This window comes from Galeopterus variegatus, unplaced genomic scaffold (assembly GCF_000696425.1).
Source record: "Galeopterus variegatus unplaced genomic scaffold, G_variegatus-3.0.2 Scaffold2717, whole genome shotgun sequence".
Taxonomy (NCBI): domain Eukaryota; kingdom Metazoa; phylum Chordata; class Mammalia; order Dermoptera; family Cynocephalidae; genus Galeopterus; species Galeopterus variegatus.
In genome coordinates this window covers 371,925-391,002 of record NW_007728828.1, presented here as the reverse complement: position 1 = coordinate 391,002, position 19,078 = coordinate 371,925, and the positions used below count along the sequence as shown (strand labels likewise).

The window sequence follows — 19,078 nt, the reverse complement described above, 5'->3', positions numbered from 1 at the left end:
TGCCTTTGATATGCAAACTAAGCAGTCCAGAGCCACACACTCCAGGAAGTAATATTCCTCATCCTTAATCATCCCAGGTCCAGACACCAGGCAACTAGGGACCATCCCTAAATCTTAGAGCCCATTGAAATTATTCAAACTAGCGAATCATAAACTATTCACCTGGCTTTGCCTTGCCTTTCCCAAGGAAACTCCAATAAAGGCTCCAGCCTTGGCTTTCCCTGTTCTCCTGCTTTCTTCCTCCTGATCACCCTGAGGCTTCTCCATGTTGCCCTGCACGACATGCCATGCCTCATGTTTCTAGGACTTGTGAGTATAGTAAACTTTTGTTTTCCTGAGCCTCTCCTGTCTCTCCTCTTGTGGCTGCACCTGACTGACCATTCCATAAAAGAATACAGAAAATTTGTCCTGTAGTAACTGGATTCCAGCCAGACCTTATTAAGTTGCCCATACCACAGTCTGAAGTACCTTCCACAAACTCTACCCATTTCACTGTTGCTGCCACTGTCATGATACATAGGATGCACTTCTATTTTCTATGGCGGGGAAAAAAGTAAAAAATAGTGATGAACTTGACTAGCAGAATAGATCTATAATATAAAAAGAAAGCACACCATACCTCATAATTCAGTTGTGTGTTAGTTGGTTAGTGTGTGTTAGTTGGTTAGTAGGTGGGGGGTAAGGGGAGGGACAGCATGGGAAAAACAATGAGCTAAGAGTTAAGATTATAGGTTTGAGACACAGCTTTTGTCACTTAAATGTTTTTCTGTGCCAGTTAGCTCAGCTGGTTAGAGCTTGGTGCTGATAACACCAAGGCCCAGGGTTTGATGCCTGTACAGGCCAGCTTCCAAAAAAAAAAAAAATTTTTTTTTTCTGGTGCCAAGCATATTAATTAAATTATCAGAATATCAGTCTCCTTGCTCTGTGTACTTAACTTATAGAGTTGGTATGAGAATCAGCTAGAATGTGCTTGAGTGCTTTTGATGCATACAAAATTTTTCTGACATAAGCCTGAATTCTACCAATAGGCACCTGTCTAGAGATGTGTATTATCATGTGAAAATATATCAGTGTTCAATGCAGAAACAGTAAGTAAGACTCTAAGTAGGCTTCAGAAAGGGAAAATGTAAAATAATAAAAAAAAGAGGTCAGAAAAGGGACACCTCTCCTTGACACCTATAAGAATCCAAGTATGGGACAAGAAATTGCCTTTCACAGATCTTGGCTAAGGACTCAATTGGTATAAAAACAAACAAAAAAATCCCAGAAAATGTTCCAGCTAGCCATCCTCACAGGGCTACACTGTGAGGAAAGACCGGGAGTGGAGATAGGCCTGAACAGCCGTGTTGTAGTAAGGGAAAAGTCACCTCATTGTTTTGGAGGACCTTGTGAAGGACAATGTAGCCTGGTGGATTGAGGATAATCAGAAAATAGCTTATCTCACTCATGTTTCTTCCACAATTACCCTTCACCAAATTCCTCTAACAATTCCCTATATTGTACCCTTTCTTTAGAAGAATCAATCAAACCACTTAATTCTCTTTATTGCATCCACTTGGTATGTTCAGCATCAATAGGCAAAGGTATCCAGTGAGCGCATCTGAAGTCAGAATGAACTGACTTCGTCTCTTAGTAGCAATAAACTATTGGACAAGTTGTTTCTCTGATAATATTAATCCTACCTCATACAGTGTTGTTAGAACTACATAAAATGATTCTCCTATTCACTAAAGTTTCTTTATTAAGCATAATAACAACAGTTATAATTTATTAAGGCCCTGCCACTGGCTATTTGCACAAAGGCTAACTATGAACACAACAGGACAGAAAGCCCCTGACCTCAGTTGGTGAAGGGAATGTTCATAATGCCTAGACATACCAGATACTTAGAAATGTTAGACTTTTCCTATGGTGCATCCTTGAACTCTTCAGACTCTAACTTACTCAAAGATGAGGACCAGATGAAAGCCTTTCAAAGTGCCCAGGGTGGGTTCACTTGCTCCAGCCTTTGGCAGTGGGGCAGTGGACAGCACACCTCAAACAGGTGCTTTACGAATGCAATTTGATATTCACAGCAATCCCCTTATGATCTGTATTATTTTCATTGTCATCACACCCATTTTGCATAAGGCACAGGGAAGTTGGAGAAGTCATATTGCTATTGAGAGGCAGGATTCAAAAGTGTACTAAGTGACTCCAGTTAGAAGATGGTGAGGGTCTGAGTGAGGTGGCTTTGAAGAAATTGAGAAAAGAGTGAGAATTAGAAAATGTTAATGATAAAGAACTCAGAACTTTGGCAAAATGAATGTAGATGATTAGGGAAAGGTAGATTGTGAGTGACTAAGGGGTTTGTATCACTTTTAAAAGTTAAAAAAAATTTTAAAAAAGGAATGGATTCTATTAAAAAAAGCTTCATAATGACTTTAAAATAAACATTTATTGTGTTTGCCAGGTTTTCTTCAGCCTTTAGATTAAAAAAAAAAAAGTCTAAAATTTGGAAACAAAAGAAAGCTTCATGTATTTTCAATGTCATCTTAGACCTAGAACATTTTCTAAAAGGTCTGTCCAAGGATCATTTTATTTTCATTCTCTAGAGCAGAGTTTTTAACCCCAGCACTATTGACATTTTTAACTAGATAATTATTTGTTGCGGGGTGCTGTCCTGTGCATTATAGGATGTTTACTAGCACTTCTGGCTTTTACCTACTATATTCCAGTAGCACTTCCTTTGTCGTGACAATCAAAAATGTCTCCTTAAAAAGTTTCCTTTCATTGCCAAATCACCCTTCGGGGGTCAAAATTGCCCCGCCGGAGAACCACCACTTTATGAGTATGTTCCATTATTTTGACTTAGTATTTATTGATTAGGGTATTTTTCAACTTTGTAAGGGTAAATGTTAACTTGTAGATAATTGATAGTGATGCAAATGAACTTTCTCTGGTATTTATTTTTCGTCTGCCCTGTAGAAAAAAGTAACAGTTTGATTTACCTGTAGGGCATTTTCCAATTGTGTATCTCACTTATGAATGTTAATTTACAGCATTGCTTCTTTCAGTAAGTATCAATAAATTCTTTGAATCAGTTTTATCATCCTGTTAGTTCCCTCATTAATGAATTAAATCTTTTTTTAATACGCGCCATCAGACGTCAAACCCGAAGTTCGCATATCCTAACCCTCAGAGAAGGCCAGAGCCCTTACGACACCGATCAGAGGCGGGCCCACTGGCCTAGGGGTCTAGAGAAGCGTCTTCGCCCCTCAACCGTGCAGCCGAGCCAGGCGGAGGGGGGCTGAGGGGCGCCACTCGGACCAGCAGGCAAGCGGTGGCGCACGCGCGCCTCCTGGCGGTCTGAGAGTTCCGAGTTGTTGGCGCTCAGGCTTGACCCACAACTGACAGCGCCCACGGTGTCCGGCGCCGGGATGAAATTCAGGGGGGTCTATTCGACCTTCTCCTTTTAATTATGCATAAGGCACAAGGAAGTTAGAGAAGTCACATTGCTAGTGAGAGACAGGATTTTCAACCCTGGCTGAGGAAATCTGCTGGAATGCGAATCACCTAGGAAGATTTTACTAAGGGCCTATGCTTGGGCCACTGTGGAAGTGAGACCCAGACATTGTACTTCATTAACAAAGGAGAGTAATAGCCATTTTGAGCTTCAGTCAGAAAACTAGACAAGAATATAATATTTTGCAAAATTAATATTTGAATGGCACCACTTTTTACCTTGTGTTAAGATTGATAATTTTAAAATATATTCTTTAAGCTCCCCCATCCACAGGTATTTGTTGAGTTAAAAATCATTGTAATGATCTAGCTTATCTACAGGGACTAACATCAATTAAGGAACATTTTAGTATGCCATGGAAGCGTTTCATTATTTAAACCTGTCTTTCCTCCGTCTTCTGTTAATTATCTTGTTAAAATTGTAGATTAAAGTATTTCAAATCCTATTTACAAGTGGAGTCAGAATTGGTTATTTAAATTCATTCATCACAATAAAAGGGGCTCTTGCTAAGTATCAGTTCCTTGTGCCTCCTTAACGTTTTGTTTTCCCTTTTGCAAACCGGTAAGCATTGGTGCTCCAGTTTTCTCGTTGGTCCAGGACAGAGGGCTTCTGAGTGTCGGTCGGTTCTGAAGGTGTGTTGGTTAAAAAAAAAAAAAAAAAAAAAAATTGAGGCAACAGTGAACTACGTAGATATTTACATTTATTTAAAACAGCAAATGTCCACCGTTTCCCAGCCACAAGCAGAGATGGCATCCCCAGTGGGAAACTTGTCCCTGCGAGTCCTTCGATAGCTCAGTTGGTAGAGCGGAGGACTGTAGTGTGATCCTCTTCAGGCATCCTTAGGTCGCTGGTTCGAATCCGGCTCGAAGGAACTCCTTCCTTTTTTATTTTTTTCGGCGTTTTTATCACTACCCCCAGAAAGGCACATTCCAGTTACACCTATCTAAGATAAGAGCATCTTTAGATGTGTAGCGAATCTCTACGTTTTAAAAAATATTGTTCTCCGTAACAATTTTTAATACGCGCCATCAGACGTCAAACCCGAAGTTCGCATATCCTAACCCTCAGAGAAGGCCAGAGCCCTTACGACACCGATCAGAGGCGGGCCCACTGGCCTAGGGGTCTAGAGAAGCGTCTTCGCCCCTCAACCGTGCAGCCGAGCCAGGCGGAGGGGGGCTGAGGGGCGCCACTCGGACCAGCAGGCAAGCGGTGGCGCACGCGCGCCTCCTGGCGGTCTGAGAGTTCCGAGTTGTTGGCGCTCAGGCTTGACCCACAACTGACAGCGCCCACGGTGTCCGGCGCCGGGATGAAATTCAGGGGGGTCTATTCGACCTTCTCCTTTTAATTATGCATAAGGCACAAGGAAGTTAGAGAAGTCACATTGCTAGTGAGAGACAGGATTTTCAACCCTGGCTGAGGAAATCTGCTGGAATGCGAATCACCTAGGAAGATTTTACTAAGGGCCTATGCTTGGGCCACTGTGGAAGTGAGACCCAGACATTGGTCGTTTAAAAAGCTCCCCAGGTGATTTTAATGTGCTGCGAGGTTTTAAAAACACTGCTAGGAGAGAACACAATTTTAGGAGAAAATAATACACGAGGGAAAAAACGGACAGGATTTCCTATCCACTTGGAGAATTAGCTCAAAAGAGAGAGATCTCACTTAACAGTAGGACACATTTCCTACTTTTGTGCCAATCTCATGAAAATGTATTAATCCCACTTCCACCCTGTCTCAAAAATGTGGTCCTTAATACCTATGGGATAGTCTTCAGTGACAAAGATATTATAATGATCAAAGTAATGACAAAGTAAATGACAAAGATACTAGACCAAAGGAAGAAAGTGTTGTCTGAGGGTTTTGTACCTGGCAATTTCTTGTATCTTCCTTTCCATGCTTCAGAACTTTTATTCTCTAAGCAGATGATTCTCAAACTTTGGTCTGTATCAGAATCACCTGGAGAAGTAATAAAGACCACAAAGCCGAGGATTGTTGAATTAGGGTAGTGGTTTGAGAATCCCACCCAAGACACATTGGAAATTACTGTTAATGGCTGCAAACAGGTCTAAACTGGCAGCTCCCGATGAACTCCTTGCTTTTGAAAAGCGAGTTCTGGGGGGTGGGGGGAGCTAATTTTCTTTTCAAAGATAATGTTGAGGCCTTGAATGCAACGTTTATTAGATAGTCCTAGACTAAACTTCTCACCAAGGCGCAATACATTTCAATCCAGATAGATTCGCCACTGCAATTCCCCACTCACTTTTTGCACCATATTTTGCCATATTCCAGCACCAGTAGCAGCAGCAGACCACCACCACCACCACCACCAAGATACACATAGATGAGTCTAGAAGAGAAAGAGTGAATGTAAAAAGCCAAAACTCTGACGTACCTACATATTCTCTGGCTCTTACCATCCCATTCAGAAACGGGAGTGTATTTGTTAGGTTGTAAGTGCTTCAGGTGATCCTAAATAGGTCGGACTTATGGAAAATAGATTGACAATAAAAATGTAATATTAATACATACAGTAAATGAAGTGATTTGCAAATTCATCTGGCAGAGACCAATATCTACAAAACATGAGAAAAATCCCAAAGAACTAAGTCCTGTGGTACAACTGTCTGAAGACGAGGGAACCACGGAGGAAGTGGGTCTTCATGGACTATGAGGGAACTTGGAGTACATGGCTCTCAAAGGAAAGACCATCCGTATTATAAAATGGGCTCGTGTTGTTAGCGGCTCTAGTTTCAGCGAGACATTAAAGACAGGAGTAAAGACCAAAGGGTAAGGATATAACACTGGAGAAAAGGGTGAGGATATAACACTGGAGAAAAGGGTGAGGATACAAAACTGGAGAATGCGGGTATTAAAGACAGGAGTAAAGACCAAAGGGTAAGGATATAACACTGGAGAAAAGGGTGAGGATACAAAACTGGAGAATGCGGGCATCGATCCCGCTACCTCTCGCATGCTAAGCGAGCGCTCTACCATTTGAGCTAATTCCCCACCCGAGCGCACCCGCCTACATCCTTTACCCTCCTTGGTATCTGGAAGTAATTCAGGACTCGCTGCCACTTCAATTGACACTTGCTGTGAGCCAATAGGAAGTGCGACTGCAGATTACTGGGGGTCAAACAGCCCCCAGATGACTTCCGCCACTTAGCGCCACCTATAACCTGTTCTCCGGTTCTGGCTCCTGTCGCGAGAAGACCACAGAGTTCAAGTGGACCAGGGTGCGGAGTCCGCAGAAACACCTGTCTTGGGAATTGGGCAAGATGTTAACACTAGAATCATCTACGAAAACCAGGAACCGGAAAGAAATTGAGGACGCTGGCAGGAGGGAAAACCAAGTTTCTCTAGAAATGAGTTGTGGCTTTGGCTTACCCAAAAGTTCCCACCAATCCCTGCACTCCTAAAATTTCCGCCAATTGACTCAACTGATCCCAGAAACAGGTTCTTTATAGTCGCTACGGATCTACGACTGTCCCGTAAGATCCGCTTTTTGTATGGCTTTATCACCGCCGGAGGACGCATGGCCACGAGGGGGCGTGTGTCTCATCTGATTTCTCCATTGTGGCTTCCGTAGTCCCGATTTCGATCAACGGGTGTCAGTCGTACAAGTTATTTTTACAAAGTAAATATCAACAAGAGAAGCGAATATACTTATAGTTGCAGACTTGAAGCCAGAGTTCTTGCAGAAAGTCAAAGGCATTCGTAGTTGCTTCTTTTTCTTCTGGGCCTGTTGAATACCAGGTGCCATGTGTGTGCCAAGCGCTAGGTGCTAGACACCGTTCAGCAGAAGCTAGTTGTGAAGAGGAGGATGAGCCGGGCATTGCTAGAGGCCCATCACTTTCAGGAAAGCCATATGAAGTCCCTCTCCCGACATCTGTACCTTCAACACCTTCTTTTTCTGAAATTCCATCATTAGAGACTTCCTCTTTTTGGTTTAATGTTATTTTCTTGTCTCGATGAATTGTGACAAGATGATCAAAATTGAAATGGAGAAGGGGAAACATCGTAATTAAGAAAGTGACTCTGTCTCTATGCTGTGCAAGGCATCCTTAGCAGGACTTTTTAAGACCTTTAGACTTGCCTTAAAACTTGCTGTTCTCTTTTGCTTTTTCATTGCAATCAGGGCTGATCAAAAGTTGATCACTCTGGGAAGAAGCCCTCTTTCTTCCTGCCGCACCCAACTACCCCCTCACATCTTAGACAAGAGAGTTAAAAACTCAGGTGTTCCAAGTGTGTGTAGAAACTCACCGTTCTCAAAACTTGGCTTCAAAAAAAAAAATCTCAAAAAAAGGTCAGTCTTGCCTTGATCCTTACTGCCATCTAGGTGCTTTCTCCTTACATGTCCCTGGACAGAATTTACCCAGTCAGTTTAGCCTCCATTTATTCTTTTCTCCCTGTTTATTTTCTATGGCACTGTTAGGAATGCAGATGTGCAACTGGAGTGAAAGAAAATTAAACCCATCCCATAGCTCAGGCCCATGGGTTGTGCTTTGGCATGACTGACTGTAAACTGGGAGTGATTGGTTTGTCTGGGGCTTTCAGCCATGAGTTGGGAGTTCTGGTTTCCAGTAACATTGGATTAGATATTAAATTTTCCAATCTCTCAGTTTCCACAGAGGTAAATGAAGACCAGGAATATGTTCAAATTCACATAGAAGTTTTATCAGTTGTTAAACTATTGACTCTCAATTCCAAACTCACTGTTATGGACTGAATTATGCTCCCCCCAAATTTGTATGTTGAAATCCTAACCCCTAAAGTGACTGTAGGTGCACTAAGGAAGTAGTTAAAGGTTAAATGAGGTTATAAGGGTAGGCCTTGACCCATAAATTAGTGTCCTTTAAAAAGGAGATGTCAGAGCACTTACACATGTTCTCTCTCTCTTTTCCATGTGAGGACAGAGATAGAAGGTGGACATTTGCAAGCCAAGAAGACAGCCCTTATCAAGAACCAAATGAGTCAGCACCAAGATCTTAGACTTCCCAGCCTCCAGAGCTCTGAGAAAATAAAATTCTGTTGTTTTAAGCCACCCAATCTGTGGTATTTTGTTACCACAGCCTGATATCGTTTCAATATGTGTATCCCTCCAAAATTCAGTATGTTGGAACCTAAGACCCAATGTGATAGTATTAAGGGGTGGAGACTTTAGGAAGTGATTAGGGCTCTGCCCTAATGTTTGGATTAATGCCCTCATAAAAGAGCTTGGGGGAGTGTGATTGACTCTTTTTTGCCCTTCTTTTCCTTCTGCCATGTGAGGACACAATGTTCCTTCATTTTGTCCTTCTATCTCTTCTGCCTTGTGAGGACACAGAAACAAGGCACCATCTTGGAAGCAAGGCAAGCGCTCACCAGACACCAAATCTGCTGGCACTTTGATCTTGGACTTCTCAGCCTCCAGAATGGTGAGAAATAAATTTCTGCTCTTTATAAATTGCCCAGTCTTAAGTACTTTGTTATAGCAGCACAAACAGACAAAGATACAGCTTGAACAGACTAAGACACATACCTTTCTTTAATCACCCTTGTGATATAGGAGGTGGGACTCTGTAAACCACATTTTAGTTTTACTGCTTGACCCTTTGGCTAAGTTTTGCCAAAAGGGAGGCAAGAGAGGGACTCCAAGGCTGGACAAAGAAAGGTGGACCTGCTCTTTCCTGTTTCCTTTCTGGGGGCTCCCTTTTCCTCTAAGTGTCACACCAGCAGAGTCAATGATTCTGTAGCAGCAATAGAATCCACCACTATCTTGAAATTTCACTACTTGTTGGCATTTCTGCTACATTTCCACCTGCTATCCAAAGACAGATAGGGCACCTAATAATGTCAAGAAAAACTGTCCATATCCTAGGATCCCTCCTCTCTAGCTGCTCTCCATTAGATTAGGAACATCGAAACGAAAGTTGCCAGATACTATTTTCTTAGTTACTCGTGGAAGGGATTTAATTACTGAGTTCAATATCAACTGCATGCTCTCAGTATTCCTAATGGGAGGCATTGGTGATTACCATTTGAAAAAAAAAAAATTGGAATTTTTCTTTTCAAAGCCTTTTCTCTCCAGATAGTTTAGTGTTTTCTCCTTTTCTGTTTTAGGCGCAAGGAAGCTGAATATGCAACAATCTCTGCTGAACCTCTGTGATGATTTGCTTTGAAAAAGTAATATTTATATTTCCATTTAAAAATTTCAAAGATTTTTGTTTCGTTTTAGTTGCCCCACTATAATTATGTAATATAATATGAACTACTCAAATCATTTATCTAACGAAGAAAACTTACACATCCACAAGCAAAAAACACCTCACATTTCATCACTAGAATTATGAATAGACACGACTTTCCATTCGACTTTCAGAAAGGAGAATCACAATGGTACCAAAATGCACTGGATACAGCTCTGTTCACAACCCTGAGATCCTCTTCAACCCAGTTGACTGTATTTAGGCAACCACATCATTTATCGTTTCAGAAAGGAGAATCACAATGGTACCAAAATGCACTGGATACAGCTCTGTTCACAACCCTAAGATCCTCTTCAACCCAGTTGACTGTATTTAGGCAACCACATCATTTATCGGGTGAACCCAGACACTTTTGAGAGAGAAAGGAGATAATCAGACAGGACAGCAGGACATCGGGCATAACCTGGGGGATTCACCCTACTACCTATGTTATACTTAGGAGGACATGGGATCCTTGTAGGGTTTTTGTTTTGATATACGTAAGTATCCTAATATCTTACATATACAACCAATGAATTTTACATGTTTATAAACCCATGAAACAAACGATCTGTAGGAGGACATGGGATCCTTGTAGGGTTTTTGTTTTGATATACGTAAGTATCCTAATATCTTACACATACAACCAATGAATTTTACATGTTTATAAACCCATGAAACAAACAATCTGTAACACTTTCAATGTCTGAGAAGACTAAAGTGCACAGTACTTTAAAAAGTGAACATAAATATAATTAAAACAAATTATCAGGACATACATTATTTTAGAGATTCTAAAAGAGAAAGTAGCTTGCGTGTCCTTCGATAGCTCAGTTGGTAGAGCGGAGGACTGTAGGTGTAACTAGTTGGGAAGACATCCTTAGGTCGCTGGTTCGAATCCGGCTCGAAGGACGGCTGTTTTGAAAGGACAACGTAAGTTCACCTGTGAATGAGCCCTCTCTACTTACCAAAACGATGGACGACACCCTGTTCAAATGTATAGACCTTCATTTCACGTATCCTTATTTACCCGCATAAAATGTGTCCGAAATAAACATGGTTTCCAAGAAGTCTTAGTTTTCATTCTTCATTTGGGAAATTCGCCCCTTGAAACACCCTTTCTCTCCATTCCCACCTCGAGTCTCCTAATGGGGTTCGAGTCTGGGTGAAAAAAATATATCGGGGCCCCCGTCGCAAGGGCGATGTGTATTAATAAATAATTTAGACCTGAACAATGAGAAATAAAAACAGGGCCTACCTCGTGCGACCTTCTCAGTCGGCCTCACGGCCGGTGCAGGTGGGAGGACGCGAACGCTTCCAGCGCGCCCCCTGGTGGGCGTGTCCTCTGACTGCGAGAAGCGGCCCGGGGTTCGGAGTAGGCAAAAGCAAAGCAACACTAAGACTCAGATAAATAGAAGTGTGTCATGAAATGGAACTAAAAGGCATCACTTACAAAAGTGTCTTGAACTTGAAGGAACTTATGTTGAGAAATAAAGTTTATATTTTTTATTTTTATCATTTAATTTCATTTTTTCCACGAACTTTTTGAAGTCCCCTAGTATTATTGGTTATTATTAGTTTTTAGTTGCTAAGTAGTATTCCATTATGTGGATTTAGTACAACTTATTTATCCATTCACCAACTGATGGATATTTGAATATTTCCAGTTTTTGGCAGTTATGCATAAAGTTACTGTAAATATTCATGTATAGGCCATTGTGTGGACGTGTGTTTTTATTTCCCTTGGGTATATACGTAGGAGTGGGATTGTTGGATTTTACTAAGTATAAGCCTAATTTTGTTTTAGAGAACTGACTAAATGTTTTCTAAGGTGTACCATTTTGCATTCCCGTCAGTAATATATGAGAATTGTAGTTGTTTTACATCCTCACCCGCATTTGGCACTATTAGTTTCTTACTTTTTTTTTTTGTTTGTTTGTTTGTTTAGCCATTTTATTAGGTGTCTGGAGTATCTCATTGTGACTTTAATTTTCATCTTCCTAAAGAGTAATGATGGTGAATATCTTATCATGTGTTTATTGCTCATCTGTATGCCTTCTTTTGTGAAACATCTGTCCAAATCATTAGCCCATTTAAACAAATGGGATGTTTGTCTTATTACTGAGTTGCAAGAGTGTGTTATGTATTCTGGATACAAGTCCTTCATCAGAGAAGTGTTTTGCAAATATTTTCTTCTAACCTGTAACTTTCCTTGTAACAGTGTCTCTTGAGGAACAGATTTTTCTTTTCAACTTTGATAAAGTTCAATTTATCATTTTCTTTCTTTATAGTTTATACTTTTTGTGAACCATTCAAGAATTTTTTGCTTAACCCAAAGTCACAAAGATTTTCTTCCATGTTTTCTTCTAGAAGTTTTATAGTTTTAGTTCTTATATGTAGGTCTGCAATTAATTTTGAATTAATTTGTGTATATTGTGCGATTTAAGGGCACAATTTCACTTATTTGCATATGGATATTCTAAGTCTTCCAGCACCATTTGGCAAAACTATCTTTTTCCCATTGAATTATCTTGACACGTCTGTCAAAATCAATTAATCATATATATGCAGGTCTATTTCTGGACTCCATATACCTTTATCATAAGTCTTGAAATCAGGTACTGTTAAGTCCTCCAACTTTGTTCTTCTCCTTCAAAATTGTTTTGTATATTTTGAATCTTTTGTTTGTCTATGTTAATTTTATAAATCGGGGGGGGGGTGCTGGTCGGTTAACTCAGGTGGTTATAGTCTGGTGCTGATAACACCAAGGTCAAGAGTTTAGATACCCATACTGACCAGCCACCAAAAAAAAAATATATATATATATATATATAAATTTTGTATCAGCTTGTCAATTTCTAAAAAAAATCACTGAGATTTTAATTGGGGTGGCATTAAATGTATAAATCAATTTGGAGAATTGGAATTGACATCAGAAAAATATTGAGTTTTCTGCCATGAAAACGTGTTATTTTTAATTGCACCTTGTTAAAATTTATCTCTAAATATTTTATATCTTTTGTACCATTTCAAATGGTACTTTATATTTCAACTTCCAGCTATTCATTGTTAACAAATAGAAATACAATTTATTAATAAATAGGATAATGATTTATTATATTTGTGTCCTGAAGCTTTGGTAAGCTCACATATTAGTTGTAGTAGCTTTATAGTAGCTTCCTCAGGATTTTCTTCATAGATGATTATGTTATATGCAAATAAGAGACAGTTCTACTTTTTCCTTTTAAATCCATATGATTTTATTTCTCTTCCTTTCTTATTGCACTAGCTAGACCCTCTAGGATAATGTTAAATAGAAGTCATGAGAGTGGACATCTATGATCTGGACCTGATATTAGGGCCGAAACATTGTCTTTCACCATTAAGTATAATACCAGCTATAGGATTTTTAAAGATGTCTTTTATAATTAAATTCTCTCATATTACTAGTTTGCAGAAGTTTTATCATAAACATATATTTAACCTTGTCAAATATTTTTTCTATACCTATTGAAATAATCAGTTTTTCTTTCTTATTCTGATAATAAGGTGATTACATTGATTGATTAAGCTCTAACCTACACTTTAACTTTTCTCCAATTTTAATTTTTTGAAAGTTACTTTTCAGGCTGGCTGGTTAGCTCAGTTGGTTAGAGTGTGGTGTTATAGGACCATGGTCAAGGGTTTGACCAACTGCGGAGAAAAAAAAAAGTAACTTTTCCCATACTTTAGATTAAGGCACAATTTACACAGTAAAATAATTTTCAATGTACATTCTTTTTAGTGTAGCAAATTTCAACAAATGTATACAGTCAAGTAACCACCACCGCTGTCAAGATATGGAACAGTTACATCACCACCACTGCCCCCCCACACACCACCGCCCAATTTCCATATGCTTTCATAGTTAATCCGTTCCCTTATCTTCTAACCTGGCAACTATAGATATTTTCTGTCCCTATAGTTTGTCCCTTGCAAGAATGTCATATGAATGGAATAATACAATTGTAGCCTTTTGTATCTGGCTTTTTTCCCCTTTTTTGGCAAGTCAAGTGAAGTAGTGGGTGGAGAAGAAACAAAGAAATCTGTAAATGGTTGTGATCAGTTAGTTGTAAACACCATTGCACTCAGACTGCCTTATCTGGCTTCTTTTATTCAATATAATGCATATGAGATTCATTCCTATTGTAATGTTTACCAATAGTGTGTTCCTTTTTATTGCTTAATAATATTCCATGGGAATATTAGGGTGGTCTGTAAGCTTTAGGAGAAGAGGGCAAGATTAAGTCAAAACCATCTAGGACTCAGGTACCAAGTTGAGAAGGTTCTAAAACAGTAGAGAAGGCACAGAGTGAGAAGGAACAGAGTGAGATTGCATTTCCAGGCATTATTCTGGAGAGTTAGATTTACCCATAAGCCAGTTCTGAGCTTGGATCTGGCACAAGAGTGAAGAGGTGTAGTTCTGTCAACCAGATTATGAAAGAAGGAAGAGTCTTCCCACCAGGTGATATGTAAATCTAGTGTGAAGAGGTTAAGATTACTTGCCCTTGTATATCCAGGAGGCAAATCTTGAGGATTATCAGGGAAAAGACCATTCCAGGCACATGATATTGCAACCCTAACAGCCCTTAGGTAGGATTCTTATGCCAAGATTAGTTTACAGGTAAAGGAACTAATCGGTGAGATTAGCTATTGGAGTTTTCAGAATAAAATCAACTGTGCAGTACCATGTGACTGCAAGACATGAGCCTCTGGGATCTCAAAGGAGCATTTGTACCTTAGCACTAGTTGATGAGAAAAAAGTTGAGCCTTTTTTTTTTTTTTTTTGATGCCCCCTGTGAAAACTGGTGAAGGTTTTATTTGAGAGACTATATGAACTGAAATCCTGGGGTTTGGTGGTGGCAGCTGCTTTCACATCTGGTGTCCAAGGCTCAGTCAGTAAGCACACTTGATAGGTGGGAGTGACTGTCTCACACAGAAACTGCCCATTTCTCTACTCTGGCTTCTCACCTTTTCCTCAGATTATGTTATGTTATTGGAAAGAAATTTACCAGACCATACTCGTATATTGTTAGTTGCTCATGGAAAGGAACTGAATTAAATATTAGTTATGTTCTGCAGATATTCCTCATGAGGATCATTTGGCAGGATCTTTTTTTTTGGCAGGATCTTTTTAAGAAAAATGTGTTATTTTTTTCAAGACTACAGTTATGAAGAAATTTGATTTTAATAAGCAATGGTCTTTCATAGACAAATTCACCAGAAATCTTTTCCATACATTTTTATAATTTATATTACCATAAAATTCATAACTCATAAATTCCATGAAAAAGAAAAGTCTCTCCAGATGGCTTTCTGTTTTTCCCATTGGTGTTCATTTTGGTCTGAGGTGCCAGGGAGCTGAACACCACAATAGGTGCTCCTTAACAAAGCATGACAGTATACCTATAGATGGAATGTTTACATTTCTTTTTTAAATTTGGGGTTAGGGTGTTGTGTTTTATTTATTCGCTCTGCTATAGTTGTACAATATAATATGAGCCGCTCAAATCCTAAACATACACACATACAAAACACCTGCTGTAGATTGACTGAATTGTGTTCCCCAAAGTTCATATATTAGAAGCTTAATTACCACTATAACTGTTCAGGATAGGAAATCCTATTATGGTAATTGAAAGGTGGGGCCTTGAAGAGGTAGGACCATGCAGTAGCAAGTAGATTAATAATGGTGGTCAGGGGCGTGGATCGGAGGGCTTTGAAAGGAGAGTACATGAAGAGTCTCTCTCCCTCTGCTCCACCATTTTCTGCCATGTGAGACCCTGCATTACTGTAAAGCCACCACCAAAGAAGACCCACAGCAGATTTGTTCCCTGGACTTAGGACTTCCCAGCCTCAGAAACTGTAAGCAATATATTTCATTTTCTTATAAATTATCTGTTCCAGGTATTCTGTTATAAGCAACAGAAACAGACTAATACAACGGCTTTCATGTTTTGTGTCTAGTACATTTGTGTCTTCCCATAATTTTCCTTACCCTTCAGGAAGAAGAATCACAATATTTCTATTGGGCTGGATCTCAGATCCTTCTACCCCTTCCTGTGCAGGCCACGAGCAGGTAATTTAAAGAAGATTCTCGCAGCTTTATTCAAGGCAGACGTACTTCACTCTTCATAAGTGAGTTTCACAGACATGCTTTATCCTCAGACATGAGCTCTGCCGTTCTCCACTGTGCTCTGCTGACCAGAAGTTCAGAGCAGTTACCTTTTTGCTCTTAGTACACAATAGTGGCCACAAGCCAAGCATTACATTATTACAACAATCATGCTGAATCAGTAAATGGACACACATGCGCAGTTACACTACTTTTATAACTTGTTTCTAGCAAATGTGCTGAATCTTGCCCATTTGTAACAGATGAAAGGTGAGAGATCCTGACTAAACTTTTCTACTTTCCTTACAGTTTCCAAAATGAACTTGGCAGTAACTCTACTTCAGGAAGGTAGGTCCCTCTTCCACCCAGTTGTCTCCGTTTAAGATAACCTTACCATCATCATCCATTTTGACAGTGAGAGGAGATGCTGAGTGGGACAACATGTTCAATAAGGGCGATGGTCCTGTGTATGTTATACCTAAGGGAGCAGGACAGGGAACATTTGTGGAGTTTCCGTTTTGTTTTAAGACTTATGTAAAATACACAACAAAAAGCACAAATCTGAAATATCCAAGGGAATTAATTTTTCATACACTTGTAGTTACTACCCAGAACAATTTTTGAACATTTCTAATGCCCTAAGAACTTCCTCATGTTTACCTGTTTTTAAAAGGAACAGGAATAGTCAAGACAAAAATCATTAAGTAAACATCATTTAAAGTATCCTAAGGTCCTATATAGCAGGTTCCTTCGGTAGCTCAGTTGGTAGAGCGGAGGACTGTAGGAACCTCTGTGGTAGCCATCCTTAGGTCGCTGGTTCGAGTCCGGCCCGAAGGACTTAACCTTTTCCCAGGGTTTCATTTCCGTGGGCCTGGCCTCAGCGATTTTAAGAAAACTTGGACCACACAGTGAGCCGTAAATTGTCATCTGAGTTTCTACATAAACTCGTAGGACTCAAAAAAAAAGAAGAAAAACCCCAAAACAAACAAACAAAAAAACCAACACAGTGAGCCGTAAATTGTCATCTGAGTTTCTACATAAACTCGTAGGACTCAAAAAAAAAGAAAAAAAAAACCCAAAACAAACAAACAAAAAAACCAACAGCCTTCGGGTACATACACAGGAAAGAGCTGATAAAGGTTGTTCCACTGACAGTCAATTGGTAGCTCCCGGAAGGCTCACTTTTCACCTAGTTGAGAAGGGTCACGAGTAGTGTGGGCAATAATTTCATTTTAATTTTTTGGAGGTTTGACTGTCTTTTGGGAACCTATGTTATGTTGATATTTAATGTGAATAAACATTTTATTAATGACATATTCGAACATACGCTAAGCAGAGAACATAGCATAAACAACTACTATTTAGCAATTACACTGGCACAACTGACAATCTCGCACCGTCTACTCCCCACGTGCTCCTGCCCTAACTCCAGATCTTCTAAAGCAATCCCAAAAGGTGTTCCTAATTCATTCACTACTACTGTTTTAAAGACGTCGGTGTTAATTAAAAGCCAGACGGAGTTTGTTCTTTAAAGACGTCGGTGTTAATTAAAAGCCAGACGGAGTTTGTTCTTCTCACCCTCCCCCCTTCAGAAAAGAAGCAGAGGGCAACTGCTTTTCAATAAAATTAATGAAACAGACGTGTGAGAACTGGAGGAGTCTACTTATTAGACCTTTAGACACTCCCCGAAAGAGCGCGGAGCCCTGTTACTTTAAAAATATAATTGGCGGCTTGCGCGGGAAAAAAAAAANTTTAGAAGGCGAGTCAACCTTCAGCCGGAGTCGCGCCCGGTTCCCTTGAGTAAAATTCTATTTCGATCGCTAGAATACGTAGAAACTCTCCAAAAAGTTCTGCAAAATTCCCGGAAGACCCTGCATCAATCGCCTTTCTGCATCTCACCAAGGCGTTCACTTGGGGATCTGCCTCTTCCGGCTCTGCATCTCCAACCCAGGAGCCTTTCATCCCGCCCNACTCCAGATCTTCTAAAGCAATCCCAAAAGGTGTTCCTAATTCATTCACTACTACTGTTTTAAAGACGTCGGTGTTAATTAAAAGCCAGACGGAGTTTGTTCTTCTCACCCTCCCCCCTTCAGAAAAGAAGCAGAGGGCAACTGCTTTTCAATAAAATTAATGAAACAGACGTGTGAGAACTGGAGGAGTCTACTTATTAGACCTTTAGACACTCCCCGAAAGAGCGCGGAGCCCTGTTACTTTAAAAATATAATTGGCGGCTTGCGCGGGAAAAAAAAAATTACCAGCTCTGATTGTAACTGTGGACATGTGTGCCCCCTGCTTCCGTCCTCTGGGTTACTTTGCTCCCCCGTTGGAGCGGGATGGGAAACTGAGTCATGCCACAGCAGGGATGGATTTAGTAACAGTCCTCAAACTGATGCCAGGCCGTTCCCTAGAAAGCTGACCGGATTATTTGTACGCCCTTCCAGGCGCGGCCATTTGCAGTCAGCCCCGAGGCTGGCGCGCGTCGGAGGGACCGCGGTGCCTCAAGGGCGTGGAAGGCGCCCAGTGGAGGGCGCGTCCTCGGGCGACTAGAAGAGGCCGAGGCCAAGAGCCCGCGCGAGGAAGGTGGCCCGGGGTTTGTTGTAGGGATCGCCCCAGGGCCGCCTGGGGCTGCGGTTTCGTAGGGCACAGGGGGAAGCGTGGTTTGTGATATGAGGGCAAATGTCTGAGTACAGAACCAGGGAGAGCAGAACTAAGCGAGCTGCTCGGTGGTCGCCTGAGTCGGAGTCGCGTGTGCATCTGACAGTTATTTGCAATATAAATGTACATATGGAAAACACATCGATACGCATGTATAACAGACGCCAAATAAGTTCTTTAAACAAGGTTAATTGTTCCATTTGTTTTTTAGATACAAAGTCAAATTTAAAATATCAAACTAAAAGTTCACAACTTAAAATTTCAAAACTTAAATCAAATTAAATTTCCAAAATTATATTTACCAAAGTTAAATTACATTTTCAAAATTTAAATTTTAAAATATTCAAAACTCTAAGTTAAATTTTCAAAAATAACTAAAACTTCAAAACTCGAATTAAAAAAAAAAAAATGAAACTTTTAGAAGGCGAGTCAACCTTCAGCCGGAGTCGCGCCCGGTTCCCTTGAGTAAAATTCTATTTCGATCGCTAGAATACGTAGAAACTCTCCAAAAAGTTCTGCAAAATTCCCGGAAGACCC

General features: G+C 40.2%; 1 protein-coding gene and 4 non-coding genes across 5 annotated transcripts in view; 4 read left to right on the top strand and 1 right to left on the bottom strand.

Moving 5' to 3' along the window:
• The first annotated feature begins 4,286 nt into the window (after positions 1 to 4,286).
• TRNAY-GUA lies at positions 4,287 to 4,376 on the top strand. Its single transcript is given in 2 exon segments — positions 4,287 to 4,323; positions 4,341 to 4,376. It is a non-coding gene; the product is annotated as a tRNA-Tyr (tRNA).
• Positions 4,377 to 6,441: 2,065 nt separating this feature from the next.
• Positions 6,442 to 6,514, bottom strand: TRNAA-AGC. Its single transcript has one exon. It is a non-coding gene; the product is annotated as a tRNA-Ala (tRNA).
• Positions 6,515 to 10,551: 4,037 nt separating this feature from the next.
• Positions 10,552 to 10,644, top strand: TRNAY-GUA. The gene is made up of 2 exons: positions 10,552 to 10,588; positions 10,609 to 10,644. It is a non-coding gene; the product is annotated as a tRNA-Tyr (tRNA).
• Positions 10,645 to 10,966: 322 nt separating this feature from the next.
• ABT1 (activator of basal transcription 1) overlaps positions 10,967 to 19,078 on the top strand; it is an 11,998-nt gene continuing 3,886 nt past the window's right edge. The window contains exons 1-2 of the mRNA XM_008582759.1: positions 10,967 to 11,029; positions 18,328 to 18,466. Coding sequence (XP_008580981.1) covers positions 10,967 to 11,029; positions 18,328 to 18,466 — 202 coding nt within the window. The remainder of the gene's footprint in view (positions 11,030 to 18,327; positions 18,467 to 19,078) is intronic.
• On the top strand, positions 16,634 to 16,723 carry TRNAY-GUA. The gene is given in 2 exon segments: positions 16,634 to 16,670; positions 16,688 to 16,723. It is a non-coding gene; the product is annotated as a tRNA-Tyr (tRNA).